This window comes from Strix aluco, chromosome 2 (assembly GCF_031877795.1).
Source record: "Strix aluco isolate bStrAlu1 chromosome 2, bStrAlu1.hap1, whole genome shotgun sequence".
Taxonomy (NCBI): Eukaryota; Metazoa; Chordata; class Aves; order Strigiformes; family Strigidae; genus Strix; species Strix aluco.
Window position 1 is genome coordinate 111961943 of NC_133932.1, and position 21448 is coordinate 111983390.

General features: G+C 35.9%; 1 protein-coding gene across 9 annotated transcripts in view; it reads right to left on the minus strand.

Annotated features, from left to right (window-relative positions):
- Window positions 1–21448, minus strand: part of NBEA (neurobeachin) — a 514689-nt gene that overhangs the window by 187719 nt on the left and 305522 nt on the right. For all 9 annotated transcript variants that reach the window (XM_074815844.1, XM_074815841.1, XM_074815846.1 and 6 more), the window contains one exon: window positions 7655–7779. In XM_074815844.1, coding sequence (XP_074671945.1) covers window positions 7655–7779 — 125 coding nt within the window. The remainder of the gene's footprint in view (window positions 1–7654; window positions 7780–21448) is intronic.

Genomic DNA, 21448 nt, shown 5'->3' on the forward strand with positions numbered 1-21448 from the left:
AAAAAAAAAAAGACTGCCAAAACCATTTTTGTGGCTCATGTAGTCACAGCAAACTCAATTTCAGTAATAATAAGTATTATACTGTCCATGAGCAAATTGATATCAGAAGTGTTTTATGATGATCCATACCTATTCAACAACTTCATTAATGATCTGGATGATGGGGCACAGTGTACCCTCAGCAAGTTTGCACATGACCTGAAACTGGGAGGAGTAGCTGATAAGCCAGAGGGTCATGCTGCCATCCTGAGGGACCTCAGCAGGCTGGAGAAATGGGCTGACATGAGCCTCATGAAATTCAACAAGAAGTGCAAAGTCCTGCACCTGGGGAGGAACAACCCTAGGCACCAGTATATGCTGGGAGCCATTCAGCTGGAAAGCAGCTCTGCAAAAAAGGACCTGGGGGTCCTGATGGACACCGAGTTGAACATGAGCTGTCAATGTGCCCCTGCTTCAAAGGTTAATGATATCCTGGGCTGCATTAGACAAAATATTGCCAGCAGGTTGAGGGAGGTGGTCCTTCCCCTTTACTCGGCACTGGTGAGGCCATACCTGGAGTGCTGTGTCCAGCTCTGGGCTCCCCAGTACAAGAGACACATGGACATACTGGAGAGAGTCCAGCAAAGGGTCACAAAGATGTTGAAGGGACTGAAGCATCTCTCCTCTGAGGAAAGGTTGAGAGAGCTGGGACTGTTCAGCCTAGAGAAGAGAAAGCTGAGGGGGCGGATCTTATCAATATACATAAGTACCTGAAGGGAAGGTTTAAAGAGGATGGAGCCAGGCTCCTTTCAGTGACAGGACAAGAGGCAGTGGGCAAAAACTGAAACAGAGGAAGTTCCCTCTGAACATTAGGAAACACTTTTTGACTCTGATGGTGACCGACCACTGGCACAGGTTGCTCAGAAAGGTTATGGAGTCTCCATCCTTGGAGATATTCAAAAGCTACCTGGATATGGTCCTGGGCAACCTGCTCTAGGTGGTCTTGCTTGAGCAGGTCCCTTCAACCTCAACCATTCTGTAATTCTGTGATATGTAAATCTGCATTTCTTAAAAAAGTTTTATGAAGATTAAAGTAAGTTGTGGTGGAGGATTGCATTTCTAGTATCAATCAAGTGTTTCTGCTCTGTTTTTAAATCCATGAGAAATTATGTAAAATCAGTCTTTAACATTGAGATATAAGTAATCTAGGGTTTTAAAAATATTACTGAAGACTAAGTTCTGGCAACTGTCTACTTTAAGCTCTGGCTCCATTGTAAGAATCACAGAATCCTTGAGGCTGGAAGGTACCTCTAAAGATTGTCTAGTCCAATCCTCTGTCCAAAGCAGGGTCAGCTAAAGCAGGCTGCTCAGGACCTTGGCAAGCTGGGTTTTCAGTATTTTCAAGAATGCTGACTACACAACTTCTCTGGACAACCTGCTCCATTGTTTGATCGCCATTAGAGCAAAAGAAAGTTTTTACTTATGTTTAAATAGAATGTTCTGTATTTCAGTTTGTGTCTGTTGCCTTTTGTCCTGTCACTGGACACCACTGAGAAGAATCTGACATCATCTTCTTCATTCTCTCCTAACAGGTGTTTATACACAACTATATGGCCCAGCTTTGAGTATTCTCCCCACTGGGCTAAACAAAGAATATCTAAAGAATATCTGGATCAGCTTAGAAGTAAATGCAAAAGAAGCCTACAGAAAAGATCTACAAACTCTACCCTGACAGCAAAGCTGTTCATACAGATATAGTATAGAAAGCAATTATTTCATAGACAAAACTGAAAGCATAATTTGGTCTTCTCTTACATGGTACATAGAGAATGCTCTCACTTCAGGTACACCTAGAAAAGTAACTGGGTTTTATACATCTAGTGAGCCTGCTAGCAAAACTCTGATAAATGATGATCCAGTATCAGTTGTCTTCAGTTTGCTTTCAGTTTTGCATTAGCTACTGAAAAAATAATGCTTTCTTAAAGATAGTTCTGAAATTAGTGTTGAAACTGTTCTGGAAACATGGTAGACATTGTCAGTAAGTATAGACAAAAGATAGCATGAAGATAGTGAAGTCAGAGGACTTTATGAGGCTGAGAAAAAGTAAATTAACGTTTTTAGATATACACAGTTTACGCAGTAACTTTGACAGACAATCTTGAATTTACTGTAAACAATAGTGGTATTTTCACCAACAAAAGACACCTCTAGGTTGTTAGCAATGTAATTAGTGTCAACAACCTAATATGTCTAGAAATGAAGACTAGCTTTTAGGTGGGCACTCAGGCTTCCTAGAATAAAGCATTTGATTTTACAGCAAAGCTTCTGAACAGAGATGATGAAATTGAGCATCTCCAGTTCATGGGACATTCTGATTTCTTCAAATGTCTTATCATCTAAAAATGTCAAGGTACATTTGTTTGCAAGACACTGACTTAGCTTTCTGGAACATTTGGTGCATGCTAAATGAAACCAACTTCTTACCAGTTTCTCTGGAGTCTCCTCCCACTATCTTGTGCTAACACTGACTGAAGAAGGCAGGAAGCCCAGCAGTTCAGGAGATGGAAGTGAGGAGCTGTGCGAATCAACTGTTCTGGACTTCTCTGCACTGAGGGGTTGCTCTAGAGCTACAGTTACTGAACATTCATCTTGGTACATTTTTCTTTAACACTGAGGACCCTCAAAAACTGAATCTTCCTTTAGAGTCCATAGGACACCAGAATCCCTGTTCTGAAGACAGTCCCCTGTTTGAGTACAGGTTCCCATGGATTTCAGACTCCCAATTTCATAATGGGGAACCCACACAACCTTTCTTTTAAGGTAGTGCTTGCTTCAAGCTAAATGTTCTGGGAATGTAAGTCCTTCAGCAGCCTGAAGGAATGCTGCCTGCAATTCTTTGATAGTCTATCAAAATCCAGCAGCTTTCATGAAAGTAGATTTCCGGTTTGAACATTTCAGATTTCAAAACCTGTTGCTTTTTAATCCTGTTTGTATAATGAAACCATATTTCTGATGATGAGCATGCACAGCATTTACTAAAACTGAGAGCACTAAAGACAAGTCCCAGAAGGAGCTATATACAGTCTGCTCCCACTAGAACCACTCTTGAAATAAGGTTGCTAACTGAACGTCCAAATACATAATGGAATGAATAATTTAAATATGCAGGTTCAAAAGTAACCGCCATATTGCATAAGCAAGATGTATCTGTAGTTTTGTTTCAAAACCTGAACATATTACAATTCAAAGGCTTTTTTTTTTTTTCCTTTCTTCTTTTTCATTCTAGACATTCAGGATCTGTCATGATAATCAGTTTAACAGGCCAAATATTCTTGAGCACAGACACTAGAAATATTTGACCGGCTTACATATATATGTTTAGAACATGGGCACTGAGTTATTCACGTCCATTTCCTCCAGTGCAGACTAGAAAATGTGGCCTTTCTTGGACCTCCTCTATGTGCAAATGGTTTGTGGACCAAAGTCTTTAAAGACTGAAGGACAAAAGCTTAATAAATTAACTATTTTGCTCTTAAGATGACCTTTGTGGAACAGTCTTCTGTCTCACTGGTAGGGTGGCACAGTAGTGTCTCATCTATACTAATCTCCAAAAAAACTGTTAAGGTGATTAAGTGGAAGAGACAGTTCTTTCACCACATGTACAAAATCACTGCGAATTGGGTCATATCTGCATATTTCATGCATTTATTGGTAGCAAAATTTGGGAAAGAAGTAGAGTTTATAGTCTTTTATACAATCTTTTCACTTTCTTTCTTTTCAGTCTACAATTTAATCGATTTCATTGAAACTCCATTTAAACTTAAAAAAAGAACTGCTTAAAATCCATCAACACTATAAAATTAAAACTCTACTAAAAGTTTCCAGGTAGTTCAAAATCCCATTATAGCTTGCACTTTGATACTGCAAAGTAGTATCCCTTCAGCTTCACAAAAGGGAGAAATGAATCTATATTTCTATTCAAGTAAGAATTTACCTAAAACAAAAGGGCACAGCAGATACAGTGCTGAACTACTTATGCTTGAATTTTAAATCTAGATATGAAAGTTGTTTTAACAGATTACAAACAAATCCAATGCCTAATACCAAAAATTTAGAAGTGGAGGAGACTAATCCAAAGTGAAAAATTCTCCAGTCCATCTCCTGTAAATGCTGCTATGAGTCCGACATACCTACAGGCTCAAAGGACAGTTGATAGCCATTGGAATAAGCTACAATTTTTTGCACAGTTGTATATAGCTATTGGAATGAGTTATAATTTCTCATTCCAATATTTTTTACTTGTCAGGTACTTTGAACATATACATGTGTATATGCACACAAACATACATATATGTATGCATATTATATTTTATTAAAACCAGGCATCTGAACATGCATACAATGGCTGACTAATAGACTGTAGTTAAAAAGAAGCTTCACCCACTTGCCTTGTAGCAGAAGTTTTTTGAAAGAATACTATTTCCCAGTAGTAGATAATATATAATATTTCCTATAGGAAGAAGTCACCAGCTAAAATTAACACTTTTTGTTTTAGCTCTTCAAAGGTAGAATTTAACATATGTGGTTACTTCTCTAAAACAAACATATAGATCACAGACAGTTTTAATTTCCAAGACACTTCTATTCCTTGATGACTGCAAGTATTATATAATTACAGTATCCATACCTCCAACATCAACTCTGATTTAATACTAGAGTAGCTCTAGAACACTTTTTTATTTATCAAGGTCATATCTTGATGGCTGCACAAGCTTAGATAAATCAGGTGTTAGGCACATCTCCAAGGAATCTGAAAATTCTCTCATCTGCAATCCTCAGCATATCTTATTATTTACTGCCAAAGAAATGACTGATTAATTTTGTCATCTTTGCTCTGTGATTTTTGCTCAGCTGAAACTGCCTGCCCTCTTCTGCAATGCCTGATCAGACTTATTTAAGTTGATGCCTTTGATCGTAGACACTGAGGAGCTTGCTGACTTAGGCTTTGACTAAACATTCCTCCACTGCAATATTTATGCACAAAATCCTAAATGATAACTGACAGTCAATGTAGATAACAAAAACTTGTAAGATGTTTCCACTATTTTACTGATGCTCAAAATAGCTTTACTTGTACTAGAGGTATCAGTCAAGATGAAAAATTGTTATTAATATAACAAAAGTCCAACAAATAATGCTTTGATGAATAGTTTATTTCTCACAAACAAAGTATCTGAGGTCAGGTAAAAATCTGTTACTGGAAAACTATGCCGTATGATTTTTTTAAAATGCTTTAAATTCTTTCTGTAGTGTGATATCATGCTTAGTTTTGGAAGCTAGGTGCATTTTACTATCAAACTGTTCTAAACAAAATTATCAAAACAAAGCTCGTAAAAAAACCACAATGAAAGTTAAGCCCTATGGAAAAAAATCTGCCTCCAGCTCTTTATTAATCACATTCCAACACCAGAGGCTAAAAGTACATCAAACTGCACCAAATCCTTTTCACATGACAACCTCATAAATTATTCAACTCATTAGTAACACCAAGAGGCATAAAAATAACATCAGTGTTAAGGATGTTTTCTTACAGAGAAAGGTCAGCTAAAAGTTTCAGTATGAAAATCCAAAGCTTTAAGCCTCTGAAAAGTAAGTACACCTAGATAGAGTCCATTAATTATAACTTTAATGCATGCTGGTTCAAAATTCCAGATGTTAATTTCAATACATATATGAAAAATTAGAATTTTAATTCTGCAAACAAGACAGCGTCAGTCTATTGCAATTTTTATGCAACCACTAAGTTCGATGTGTACCATCTCTAAACACACCTGAGCTTTAATTTTCCTGTATGTTGAATGCACTAACAGGTGAGTAGCATGACATTATATAGAAACAATCCTATATGAAACTATAACTACTTCAGTTTTTCTGTTTCTTCTGGTTGCAGCTTTGTCTTGCAGGCTAGCTCTACTACCAGGCAGCTGCCACCTGCACTAAAATACTAGAATACAGAAACTACATAAATGGAGGAAATCTTTGCAACATGCTGAAACTGTTTAAGTGCAACTTGCATTATAGTTCTTATAAACCCCCCCCACCCAAAACCATTTCCAGAATCCTCTGAGTACAGTCTTATTCCAAAGATACAACATTCCTGCTATAAAGGCATGAAACAAAGTCCATCTAACTAAATGGAAAGCTCCTGTTATTTTAAAAACAGGATAATAGCAAGGCTTAAAACTTTGTAATAATTTATAAATCAGATTTCTTCCTGTTTTAATGCTAGTTTCATATCCACAATTAAAAATATTAATAAGAATATTTTTATTTTTGAAAGGGTTCTTATATCTGTATAACACATAAAGACCGTGGTTTTGATGATTATTTGCCTTACAAAAGCCACACAGTAATTAGTACAGTTTCGCATCTGCCTCTCATAAGATCTCAATTTTGATGTTCTGGAATATTGTGGAGAAAATAACCCTTTGTCAAATATGCAATACTATACACTACTGGGGGAAATATCTTCCTTAACCCAACTTATGAACAGTTTACGACCTGAAGTCCTGCACATGATGGCCTTCATGTTTAAATAAGTATTAAATTACACTAGCCAGTGTAACTGCACACACAGATATTCATTTATATGTCTAACCTTGTTTGAATCCTGGCTATTTGCCTCAACAACCTGCAAAGTTGGTGAAATGTGTAGGTCACACAGAGTTAGCTTTATATCTATCATATTCAGAACTTCTGGTAACATTAGCCTTTGGCTACACATCAGCTGAAAAGTTCAACTTGCTTTGTGTATAATTACTTCCATTTTTAACTCCTAAATGCTAAAGAATCCCAGGATTTTTTTTTTCAGTACTACAGATTAAAAAAAAAAAAAGACAGAAAAACATCTTAATATTCTTTAAAAAATTCCTGTCTTTGATATGTTAGAGAGGTACCCCAGCTTAAATCTGAGAAATAAATTTGCTTTAGACTTTTGGAGTACTCAGGTTCAGTCTGCTATACAGAAGTCACTAAACATATGAAACATAAGAAACTTTTAGATGATATAAGGGAATTTGTATGTTCCTTATTTGTCTTTTACACTGCAGCTACCTCTCTATGAATATCAAACATCATCTAATCCTTAAGTTCCTAGACTGAAGCTACTATGGAGTCAGTTCATTATTCAAATCACAGTTATACTGAAAATAATTATTTTAAACAAGTTGTTATGTATTTCATATGTATTTGCAGAAAAAAATACTTTTGGCTGAGATTACACATGCCAGGATAAAACTTCTGATATTTTTTAAAAACAGTTAATTCCTCATTCACGGAAGGTCTCCAATGGAACTATTACGACACATTAGTTTGATGGCCTGTTTCGTTCTGTCACTCTGGAGAGACAAGTTCAGTTACTTTTACAGTGTCTCAGAATTAGCATCTGGGAACGCTAGAGGTATAATGTGAATCCCTTGGGGATCAGAAAATTTAACAGCCCACAAGCTCAAATCTTCTGGTTCATTAAAGTGTAAGAATTGAAAGAATTCCTTTTCTAATAAGTTGTTCTAGGAATTCTCAGCACTGTCCTTAGAAAAAAAGGTACATGATTCTCAGGGATTCATGGACACCAAATAAGCATAAGCTATGTTTTTAAGCAGGAGTTAGTACTGACCATATTCCACAGCAGCTTTCAGGAGAGCATCAGAATGAGTAGACCCAAAAGCATTGCGAACAAATCGTCTCCGCCGGCGCAAATCATCTTCCCAGTAATCCAAGCGCCAGAAGTCATGCAGTTGGCTATGAAATAAAGAACACACACATCAGCGTCTACCACAGCTTGAACTGTATTTACATACATTATAGTATAATTTCACTGCTGCTTTTCTATTTCAGGAATACAATCTTGTAAAAACATATATTACTACAACTTACAATATTCTAAAATTTCTTCACATGCATTTATATATTATAAACCTCAGCACTGCCTGTCTCAAAATGTTCTGCCTGCTGCTAAAAACATTAATCACACTGAGCCCATTAACAAATGCAGCATCAAATTACAAGTATTAATGGCACAGCTTGCTTTCTTTTACAGTGTTTTTAACAAGGCTTGTAAATCATAGAATGGACCTCAGTGCAAATAGTTTGCAATTTAATGACTATGGTCCCTTAGCAGACTGAACTTAGAAGTATAAAATATTGCCCACTTGAATTTTGTGGAACTATGATTAAACTAATGTGCTGAAATATTCATTGAAATAATTCCCCACTGCCCCTAGCAACCTGAGAAAATTGCAATTTTATTCATTATTAATAACACTGAATTAGAGCAGCAAAAAAATTTCACCATGTGGTAATTGTCTTGGTAAATTATTATTCCAGCACTAACAGAGTACTAGGATGACTTTATAGCTTCCAGCTAATACAAGCCATTAACAACCATGGCCATCTTTGTGTTACATTGCCTTTTTACGTTCAAAAGCAATATTAAAGTTCTGTAGAATGATATAAGCCATTGTTAATTGAACAATATTAAAGTCAAAACATACACATATATAATCATCTGGTATTCAACTTCAGTTCTAAAGAAATGACCAGCTCCACTTTCAGAGAACTTCCTGACCTTATCAACTCAAACATCTCCCACATCAATTTTATAAGTATGCTGTGGGATATTTGGGCAAAGCTGTACTTTAAGCCAACATTTAAAAAACTTTCTGGATCACTATCAAATACCCAATATGTTTGTGGATGCATCCTTATCATCAAACTCATAACTGAACACACTATACACTTAAAATGATTCTGCAGATCATGACCTTGCACACCATAACTAGGGAACCACTGCTTTAAACCAGTTGTTTTCAATCTATCTGCAGAACCTTGGAGATGTGTAGTCAAAAGGCAGATGAAAAAAAAGAGAAAAGTTTGCAACTCATGAGTATGGGCTATATATTTGCTGGATTTTTCAGGTGTAACTTCAGCCACTGTTTTCTATATTGCCTTCATTTTGAGTAGCTATGCGCTGGTAGCCATTTCCAGAGGAAATGCAGAAATATGCTAATGTAGAACAGACTTTAAGTTTTTACAGTCCACTTAACCACTTTTTTTCATGCTTGCATGAGTTCTTGTCCAACTATTAACCACTGTCATGAGATCTGTATCAGTTCTGGAGGGCACAGCACCAAGGGGAGTGGATGTAGCAGCATACCTTCTAGCCACTTACAAATTTTCAGAAGCAGCACACCATCATTTTTAGTCAATGCTGGGGTTTTTTGGATTCAGAATGACATTTTCACTATATGCTGCTTCTTGAGTCTGTGTGACGGTCCTAATTTCATTGCTGCCTTGCAGAACAGGCATTTTGCTTATCTACAAGCAGTGAGAAGGCAACTTCAGGAGTTCAGTGGGAGCTGCTTCCTCACTGAGAATAATTCAGAGCATCTTGTGTAAAGGTGAGGCGTTGACTCTGAGCTCCCATGGTGGGAAGATGCAGCATTAATGGCCTGGCCTGCATGCTATGAGACATGCTATGAGACAGAAATATTTTGCTATCTTGAGTACCAAGTATCTTTTGCTAAGTAAAATAGCCTGCTTTGGTTTAGTACTATGATACAGTTTTTGCTTACAAATGTGAGATTTCTCCTCCTGCACCGAGCACTGGATAATTTTATTGCAACTGCTAAATCCCCTTGACCCTTATACGATATGAATGCAAAAATATGCAGGTGACTGCCCCATGGTTTAAATAATCCTTATTTCCACAGCCAACTAGATTACACCTAATTTCTTATTCCCCCATTTTATACCAGTTAAGTGACATGTTGAATCAGGTTGTTTGAATGAAAAAGTGCATATTAAGCATACTATAATGAATTTTTTTTTAAGAACTAGAAGTTCATAGCATCATTCATGAGCTACTTCTACATACTTCAAAAACAGAAATATATCTGTATCCCTTTAACTGAACAGTTATTTTAAATGCACCCTAAAACACATGACCCAAAGAAGTCTGCACCATGAGTTCAACTGTTAAGATAATTTCCTTACAAACTGTAATATAATCCAATACAAACCTTTTTCATCCTTATCATAGTGAGGGCTGGTATGAAACTAGTGATATTACAAGGTTACTAACAATGAAAAATTTTATTTGGAGTGGTGCACGTGTTGCACACTTAATCCCAAATTTCAGATGTGCAGTATTTCACATAGCTAATATAGTCACAGAATGTACATGTTTTAATGGAACAAGCCCTATTTTACTACAGTTATTGAAGGATTACAAATTCTGTTTCACTGCCACTGTCATCATCGGTGCCTGCTTAGAAACTCACTGTGTACATTCTCCTACTTCAAAGAGCATTTTATCTTGTTAAAGGCCAGCATGGGATGGAAAGGCAAAGTGGTGTTATGCTACCCCAGATAGCCAAGTCTACCCCAGATAGCCAAGTTGGACTTTGGGAAGTTAGAGCAAACAGCTTTGAAGTCTCCCAAGGGCCTGTTGCTCTAAAACTCAACTGCCCAGAATTCTGTGTAACACTCTTTGCTACCATACCACACACAACTTCCATACATTTTGGGACAAAGACTACTGAGATGGACTAAAGTATTTCAGGTAGCCCAATCTATTACCCTCTTATAGGAGAAATTGTGTAGCTCTCAATTTAGAGGAGTATCAAGCCAGCCTGCACAGCAAAGTCCTCCCTGCCTTTTCACAACATCTTGATAGCTTGGACTTTTAAAAGACAGGTTTTGAAAATATTTTCTGCTAACTCCTACAGCCACAGTTCTGATGAAATGTGTGGGAAGGGTTTTTTCTTTTACTTATGAATATTAGCTGTTCTAAACAGCTTTGTCCACCCTGTGGGCAGTCAGTGTCCATGACAGTAGCTCCATGGCTGTGAAACCCAGTTCCTGTTCACATACAAATGCAGTTTTCTGTAAGTCACCTACAGTTACAGCAACTAGAGGCAAATACAAACAGTGGAGAGTAGCAGTACACACGTCCATGAATGATCTTCAGACTGCAGCCCAAAGGATGGGCTGCCAGATGGAAGAGATTAAGTTCGAATGAAGAGGAACAAGCCTGCAGGCATGGGGGAAGGGGAAAAAGTTGTTTGGAAAAAGAGGTGGGTCACAGAATTGGAAGAATGTCAGAGAATCCATAGTCTTTGTAATACTGGGAAACTGCATAGAAAAGGCAAGGAATTGATGATCTATAATTTCAAGAATTAGTCCTGGTTGTTTTTATGCAACATTTTAAAAAGGAAAAACAATTCTTTTCACAGTGTGGAATTATGATTGTGTTTTGAGAAATGAGAAAAAAATGTATATTGGAAAAGTATAAAGCATTTCCCTAAGGTAATATGAAGAACAGAAAATTTGTAACATTAAAAAAAAAAGAAAACTTGAAATACAAAAAATAGGAATTATTATTTATGTAATATTTATTACAGTTAAAAAGTACAAGCCAAAATATAAACATATTTGCCAGAAGATCTAAGTAGTAAAAGTCTTCTGTAACAATGAAAGAGCAAATACTGTTCAGAACTGGTATAGCAACAGATACAATAATTGTATTAGAGTGAAGGTTTTTTCTGACTGTGCTTGAAACAGAAATCATGATTGCTGGTTCTATCAAGATGGTGAGACAGGTATGCAAAAATCACATCCCACATTATAGTGGCTAAAAGAAAACAAAACCTTGTTGTACATGAACAGAAACAAATATCAGAAGTCTTAATTAACATAACTAGTATAGTTAGTCTACACAAAAAAGACTTTTTTAGTTACAAAAATCACAAAGCTCCATTATGTTTTTCCAAAGAGCATGCTAGAGAATCACAGAAACAAAACTAGAAATACTGAAAACTAAAAATAAGACCAAACAAATAATACCAGTAATACTAAAAACTGGAAATACCAATACATGGGATAAAGATGTCAATGAACCTGAGAAACATCTAATGCAATGAAAATTTAAAAATATTATAAATAGGAGTGAAAAAAATCTTTAGGCATTCTTATAAGCAGCAACATCTCTTCTTCCCTTAAGTATACAATCACAAGAATTACTGTTAAACATCAGGAGTATATCTGGCAGAGTTTCAGGGTAGAAGAGAAAAAGTCTCAGAAAAAGAGCTTACCATTTAAATAGAAGGATGCTAAATACTCAGGGAAATTTAGGTAATATTTAATCTTTTAGAAGTTTTTTTATGAATACGATGTTGAGTGACTCAATTCTTGTGTGAGAAGTTTCATACTGTAATTGTTGAAAGAAGCTGGGTGGACGCATCCTAGGGAAGTCACATGGATAATATATGGATTGCTGGAAGTAGGGTTACATGGCTTAGGATATCAGCACAATACAATGAAGTTATGTACACAAACTGGTGAGGTGACATAACAGCAGGAAGACAGGCCATGAAGAACATAAGAAGCTGGTAGAGAGGGCACTGGCAATAAATATTGGGGGATGGTGGTTGTGGCAGTAGGCAAATAAGGGATGTCTAGACTGTTGGTTAGGGATAGCATTTCCTGGGGGATGGCTGGATGGTCAGTGACCACTAAGTTTTTCTCCACTTTATCCTGTATTTGTAATCACTGCAGCAAACTAGCATGGGTAAAAGTGAGACAGAAAGCAAAGGAACTCCCTGTGAATTTGGTTAAGCAGTCTGTCCTGGTCACTGACAGCTGGAGGATGTGGTGTGGAGAGCACAGCAGTCCAGCTAGATGACTTATATCCCAGCAGCATGGCTGGAAGGCATGTCAGCACTGCCATATTCAGAAGTGTCATGAGAGATGAGAGGTATTTTTGTACCTCCTCTGTAGGGCTGCCAAAATGTGAAAAATTAAAATAGGAAGAGACATGAGACAGGAATGATTGGTGAAATTTGAGGAGAAATGTAGACAAAGTCAGAGCCCTAAAAATGAAAAAGGAGTTGATAGAAAAGTCTACAGTTAGGCAGTGAGGAATTAAAAAAAAAAAAAAGTAATAGGGTCTAATGAATAGATAATATTAATTGGAAAATTTTCCCAGAGCAGGAGTGAAACAGAAGGACAGATTAAAAGGTTTCTTCTAGCAGTATTCTCCATGATTCTGGGAAATGGGAAACCATAAACACAACAGATTGGGAGGCAAAGAAATTGAAAAGCATAGATGAAAGGTTTGAAATTTAATTATTGATTTGTGAAGAAAAAGAAACACTGAGCTGGAAAAAATGGAGAAGTAGTAAGTTTGTAAGGAACAGAGATGTGAGAAGAAAACCAATGACTATGGAAACTAGTGGAATACAAATAACTGAAAGTGGATGGGAAGAGAAAGAAATCCATATGAATAATTATGGGTGGATAAATGGATAAATACTGGGTTATCAAAAATATCTGTTAGATAATCTATAATATTTTGAGAGTTGTGAATTTGAGGTACTTTTGTTTATGACAGTGAACTCCAGAAATCTGTGAAGTTTAGGGCTGATCTCTGGGATTCTGTGATTATGAACAGAAAAAGGGAAAAAATGGTTCATTTTAACACAGTTGGTAATATATACAGCACAAGTTCCCAGCAGATTACATACTAGTTGACCCACAGGTTTTCCCTGTGGAGACCGGAGGATGGTCAAAGTTTTTAAAAATAGGAGAGAAAAAGTTTTGAAGTTGTTTACACTTGTGAAGGATGAATGCAATTCATAAACCTGCAGACTTTTACAGAGATTGGTATTTGTGTGTTGTCCCTTTGCAAGGTTTGGGTGGAGGGGAAGGGCTTTCACGTGGACCTTGATATAAGGGTGAAATAGAACACGGAGGAACTCAACAGAAAATAGTGCTGCTGATCATCGGAACAGGAGCAGAGGAGTCACCTTTGAAAAGCAAAAAGAAAAAAACTGCCAACAGTTTATCTCCTATTATCATGTTACTAATGGTCTTGCATTAATAATGAAGGACAAAGCTGAGAGGAAGAGAATTGCCTACAAATGAAAAGAGAGCAAAAACTATCAGAAGACAACTAATGATTAAAATCCACCAAATTCCTAGAGAAGAATTTTCTAAGAACAACCTTGTCAGAAAAAAGGGAATGATTTATGTGGCTTTTATTTTCTTCTTAAGGCACTGGAAAAGGTATATTTAAGACACACTCTTAAGGAAACCCTCCAACTCCTGAAGCTTTTATGACTTAATTTCAGTGAAAAAATTGAGGACACTTAAGTTCAAAAGATGAAAAATAGAAAGGGGAAGCTGAAAACAGAAATCTCTCCACATGTATTAATCTTCAGTTAGATGAGACATCAGAAAGGAGAGTAACACCAGTAGATGTGAAAGGGAAGCTGTGGCAATAGAGGTGTTCCTTTTAGCTATGGTAGTACCTGAAATATAAACTTCTAAGGCAGTTAACTCCCAGATTATATTGTATGGTCTGACAACTTGCTTCTGATCATCAGGAAAATTTGTATAAAATGCAGACAATCTGTATACAGATTGAGGAATTTAGTATATTGCATAGAGTCTGAAGGAACAAATTGATAATGAACACACAAAGACTAACAATCATCCTGATTGTCTAAATTTTTTATAAAACTTAGATCTCCAGAATTAGATGTTCATTCTGGAATGGCTGCTATATTATTAAAAAGTAGTAAACATATCAAGCAGCAGTAGTTTTAGGGAAATAAGACTAACCATGCATAAAGCTATATGGGAAAAAACAAGAAAAAACCCATGTACCTCTGTCCTGGTTTAACCAGCATAGGGTTAAGTTTCCCCAGCAGTGGGGGGGGAGCTCTAGCCGGGTTATTCAGATACCATGCGGTCGTCACATCCGGGCGCGTCACATTTCCTGGTGCACGCGTGGTTTTGTACATCTGCTCCTCTCACTGCTGTATTTGGTAGCTATTTTGCTCTGTTCATTGCTATCACTATTACTGTTATTGTTATTGTTGTTGTTTGTTGTGTTGCTATTGCATTATTGTATTAAAACTCTTCTTATTTCAGTCTTGGGGCTTTGTATTTTCACTCCCTTTGTGGGGGAGGGGTAGCGGCCGCGTGGTCTCAGACCCCGACAGGGGCTAAACCACCACAACCTCTTAAACAAATTGCAATGGAAATGACAATAACCCACATGTCTACAAACTAAAACTAAAGGTAAGTGGAATTTTTTGAATTATTAAACCGATTTAACATAAAACATAAATTTGAAGTAATGCAAGATAACTTGGGCAAATCTATCCAAATACTAATGTGCAATAGTAGGACAATACATGTAGTACAGCTAAATGAAACAAAACAATTTTTTGATGTTTTATGGTCAGTTCCTTTTAGTTAATCCAATGACACTGAATGAACAACTGAGGCAACATAAAAAGTGGATACATAAATTGTCAGCGTTTGACCCACCAGAATCACAACAGGTTTTTTTAGTAACAAAATATCAGTAACAACAGAATGCAAGTGCACCAAATTCTAGGAATAATAAATTGTATTCCTAGAAACACTAAAATGAAGTAAATTTTAAGGTTAGTAAAATTAAGGCATATAGTAATATTATCTTTGAAGGAAATGAAAAGAAAGTAGATGGAATAATACTCTGTGGTTTAACTCAGATTTCTAGTTTGGAACATTTATTCTATTTCTGAATGTGTGGTCATCACTCCGAGCAAAGAAGAAAGAAACCCTCTAAAGCCCAGAAAGCCTTTTTAAAGTTTCAAATAAATGAAATTGTGGCTAAAATTCACTTTTGGAAAATGTCTTGAAAGAATTACAGTATTTTAGGAGATTTTTTTTTGTAATGCATTTTTTGTTTATGTCATCTCAGTACAGTGGCGTACTCACTAAAATTTCATAAGTACTACCATGGTGCCACAGTATAACAAACTCCAAGATGGAATGAATGGTGTATTGTGGTTGCCTCTTTCTTTCTTAACTGACTGCAGAAAGAGACAGACAGAATGGTTTAGATTAGAAGCATAATTGTAGATGGCTAAAATTAAGTAAAATGTATTCCATGCTAAGTGTGTAGCTTTTCTTAGTCAGCATATCAAAGTTCTCAAAGTTTCACTTCATGTCAAAGTTTCACTGACACAAAAATTGAATCTTTCAATTTCAAGAAAAAAAACCCTATTTATTTTACATTTTGACCATTATGTTTTTTAAAATGTCACATCAGAAATACATGACATCAGCTTACACACTCCTGCTATGAAGAAATACAGCATGAAAATAAAAAAAATTGAAGGCTTTTATTAATTTAGAAAAGTGAAAGGGAAAACCATCATAATTTTTCACTAAAAGATTTAACAAAATACTGTTTTCTGATGAAGAAAACTTTCAAAACAAAATTTCCATTCAACTCTTCTGTTTGTACAAGTATACCACCTGCTGGTAGCAATAATATTTTGTTTAAGCACCTCATGTGTCAAATTAAAAGTAGAATAAAAGTGAGTGCTCTCTGAACACAACAAACAGGAGTCCACCTGAAATAGTAAAACTTTTTGTCAAAATAATCTAGAAAGTATTGTGCCATTTCACAGCTATAATCCATAAGAAATCTGATAAGCATCTCAGAAAATAACATCTTCATTTTGAGAAAGCAAAATGCTGATTTAATAAACTAAATGGAAAATGCTTTAAGACAACTATTTTTGCCATAAAGATGCTGGATTTTGAACACGGTTAACTTTAATAGATAAGGTTCTTATGATACTACCTAAGGTATTAACAGAATTAAAGTTCTTTTTTTAGAATCAAGTATTCAATGTAGTTCATCTCTTGAGCTTCAAACATTAAATATTCTTCCAGCAACAATTCTGTAGACCACATTTGTCTGATAATACAGCTCACTACTTCTGTTCAGTTTTTCAGCCGAGAACATCCAAGCGCATTTGAGTCAGAAGCATGGTGACTCAATTCTGCCTGGGGAAGGTGAACAACTGGTTGCATAAAAACCAAATAAGATGGTGTTATGACCACTGGAAAGTAAGAGAACTCTTTCTTGTAGTTATGCTTTGCCTCTAGTATAGCATCTTATTGTCTGACTCTCTTCTTGCACAGAAATTCATTTAAAACCCCCAAAACCCAACCTCCCAAAAAAACAACCCTTACCCATCTAACTCAGGTGATTTTAGTATTATTTGCTTGGTTCAGGTGTAGTACTGAAAAGGGAAGACAGAGAGAACAATTTATTCAAATCTCACAGAGACACTGTCCTCCTTTGCCTTCTGCATGAATGCTATCTTCTCTATTTATGTAAATGAGGATATTTTGCTCCTGAGTGAAATGAACACCACTAGATTCTTTAGGTAGCTTTTTCTACCTTTTCTGCAAAGAAAAAAAAAATCAATTTTCCCTTTAAATTCTGAATGGCAATAATACCACTGCATTAAGAAACCCCAATAAGCAAAACTGGAGGTTGGGGTTCCTCCTCAGTTTGTTGTAAATGTCACCCCCATACAGTCCAGATCAGCCCAATGCAGAAGTTCTGAGATTCTGCAAATGTTCTGATGAAGCAGGCACCTTTTACAAGAAATAAAATTTACTCTATTTCAAGATTGTTATGTATCATATTAAATATATAACTAGGGACAACAGGGTCCTAGCTTCTCAAATCTAGGCTTTTGTGACTTATCTGCAATTCTAGAAGAGTTAAACACTAGCTAAAAGTTGCTTCAGTTAGGGCTGCTGTGCTTGAACAATGGAAGAAACAGTCCCAAGTTTTCAAAGTGGGCATCCAAAGTCAGAGAGCTTGTGGAAGCCTTGAAAACTTTGGTGTCGCACTGGCTTACTTAAAGGTCAAGCACTAAAGGCTCAGACTTGTAAGTAGGGATAACATATGTGACTGCTGATAAGGCATATGCTGATATGCCCCAATGGTCTTCTCCATTCCAGATACACAGATTAAGGTGTCTGAATTTCTTGTGAAAGAACTACTGAAGAAGCTCCTGAACATCCAAATTACAGTCCAGTTTCAAGGCAAACCATCAATCACTTGACAAAAAATCTAGAGCTGTACTTTTATCTCATTAGTTACTCCTGTTTGTAAGTCATGGCTCGAAGGCTATGGCATCCAGGAATAGAAATTTGGTGTCTCAAAACCTTTAATTAGAAGAAAGAAAAAATGTTTTATCTAAATATTTTCAAAGTGTTATTCTAAAACTAAGACACACAGGTTTTTGCAATACTGTTTCTTAAAAACCCATAATGAATTACTGCTTCAAACCTTTATAAATTATTCAAGCTGCAACTGTTTAAAGACAGCTAACTTATAAATGTGGCATTGAGATTAAATAATTAGCTTCCTTGAGCCTATCAATGAACAGCAACAGTAATCAAAATCTAATAAATAAATAATAAAGTTTTACCTAGGCAATTATTTTAATTTCCATCATGCAGACCAGTTTATTAAAATGAAAGTCTAATAACACACTATTTTAACAGAACAATTATTTTTGCAAAATTCTGTTTTGAGCTTGGTAATTGGAAATATTTGAATTCAAAATTTATAGAAGTCTGAAGTTTTACACTTTCTGCAAGTTTTTCCTTTTTCTCCTAAGTATCATCTGGAAGTACCGCATAAATTAAGACAGACACCTAGCTTTAAATCCACTATTGTTCTTAAGAACTGAAATAAAGACATGCTGGCCCAATTAGTGGATATGTCTTGACTGGTGTATAAACAGTTATTCCTATCCACAAACACAACTTGTATTGATGAAACAAACATTTGCCAAGTGGCATAGTCATGAGTGCTATAGAATTTTTAATAGAGACCATGTTTACAATACTATCAAATAAATGCTGAAATAATCTTAACTTTGATCTTTTTTGTTCCTGGGAATTTTTGTAAAAGCTAAGAAACCAACTTGGCAAGTAAATCAAAACTGTTCTATTTATACTTTATTTCTGACAGTCAAGAGGTTCTTTAGAAGTATAGAAACAGTCTTCTATAAAACATCCCAAAATATATCAGCATGACCTAATGATTTATTTTTGGCTCTGCAAAACTCATGGGAGAAGAAGCAGACATGACATTAAAAAAAAAGACAACACAAAATTAAAACTTCCTTGTTCTCTGCCTTGAAAAAAAAAATCTCTATTTTTGTGGGTGTTGAAAAACAAGCATCATGGGCTTCAAACAATGTTTGCATACGAAGTACTTCTGACAATCCATTATTCTGGATATATTTTTTAAAGTTTCCCTTCCTTTTAGCTACTTAATCTGTTAAGCAATTCTGTGTGACAATCATGAGACACAGCTGATTCTTCCCTTGTCTGTAGCACAAATCTGTGACATGACCACATGTATCTTTTGCGTTTTCCATGTACTTTCGTAGTTCAGTTGATATTGTATAGTATGATTTCCTATAGGGATATGCTTTATAAATATAATATAGAATGTATATTTGGCTATATTTGGCTGTATGTTCTTACTTAAATGAATATTACAGTTAAAGAAAAATCAGTAGCAGCAGTTTAATAAACTTATACAAAACCCCACTGCTTTTCTGTGTAGAATCACCATGAGGAATTACAATCCTCAACCTTGCTAATTAAGATGATTTCATCCTTTACACGTTCATTGTAGGGTTTTGGTCTTTTTTTTGTTTTAAGACTTTATTGCCATAGTTGTCATGGAAGATGAGAAATGAGAACAGGAGTTCAAACCCATCTATTACTACATCAGAAAGGAAAGCTTACTGACTGGATAAGTACTGAGGTAAACAACTGATGGGGGAAGGAACCATATATCTGGTAACAGAAGGATGTGCTGCTCTCCCTTCAAGAGCATGGGTAGCCAAATTTCCTGATCCAAGAAAGCAAAAATCAAAAACTTCACATGATTGTGAAATACAAGCTACAAGTTGAGAAGAGACAACATTCTAGGAGTAGTTCAAAAGTGGGAAAAAGTGAGACAAAATGGAGCTTGACTCAGTCTGTACTTGGGATTGAAGGCAATTTGGTGATGGTAGTTTTTGGCTTACTTTCTCTGAGCTGTGAATCTGGATCATCCAGAATATTTTCTACCAAAGTTCCTTGTGCCATAGGCCCTGGGAAAGAGTTGACCTTGAAGTGCTGAAAAGTCACATGTGGCTTAAGAGCCGTGGAGCAGGTAATGTCAGCCTCAGAGGTTCTCCAATCTCTAACGACCAACCTGGGGGAAAATGCAGTCTGCTCTCTTCCTTCTTCAAGAACTTCATTCTTCTAGAACTTCTTGCTTCATTTAGCTGCTTCAGATCTTCGCTGTGCAGCTCAACAGAAATTATGTGTGAAGATGCTGCAAGGTTGACTATTACCTTATTTTTGGCAACTGCTTTTTCTACAGGGACCAAACTGCCTATGACCTGGTAGAATTTGTTTTCCTTTCTTGCAATTTGGGAGGCACAGTTCAGCTATTGGGAAGTTAATACTAGCAATTAACAGTTGCAATTTACTGGAAGATTAAGGTTGTCAAATTATGCCAAATGATAGCTGAGTTGAGTTCCTTTTATCTAACTTAAGATGTCAACATTACTGAAATTTAACTGATCAAACCAGGCCCGTTTTATAGGTGATGGAGAGAACTAGTTGCACCTTGGGAAAAGTTGGGTGATAGGAATCCTACTGTTCTTTTCTCAAGTAACAAAGGTCTCAACAACAGAGAAAGTAAAAACCTGGGGTTCTCACAAAAGAATCTGGCATCTAAGACTTGCGTTGAATTGTCAAGGGAAGGATCAGGTCTGAGAATTCACATGACTGAGTGAAATCCAAGAGGCAGGATAGAGAAAATGAGATTTATAGGCTATATGGATCCCATTAAATGAGAGAACTGGAGAAAGTGGCTGATTGACTTCTTCCAGTCTTATACTACTACAAGTAAAAGTTATACGGAGGTGTCTTTTTCACCACCTGATTGATTTGCTAAAGGGAATCCTGAAATATAAAATAGACAAAAATCAAAGAAATCATCTTCTCTGTGTAAATAAAAATATTTTGAAGTTCCTCTTTTAAAGAACAGGCTTATGATTTTATTGCTATATAAGCAACGGAGAATCAGAGAGTCAGCATTCAAAATCCCCAGGTTCAGACTGTAAATGGCTTACTGGAAATAAAATTCTTTTGGACTGGTACAAAATAATGAACATAAAATTATATACATTCAGGAAACAAAAACTGTATAAATTCAAGCAGTGGAAAAAAAAAAGCTGGCACAAAAATCAGACTATGTTATTAAAGCAACTGAGGAAGCCTTACAGTTAAATACTTAAAACCAGAATACTCTGTTATGCATAATACAATGTTAAAAAAATCAACATTATTTTAGAGAGTCTGAATCTGTGTTGTAGAAGATACATTTTTTTTTTTTTAAAAGAAATAATTTATGCCCAATTCTAGAAAGAAGCATAAGTTTAAGTATAAGCCTATGAGAAAGCACATTGAAGTCAACAACATATTTAAAATGAGACACGTTTCAGGACATATGTTGGGGGCTTAAATC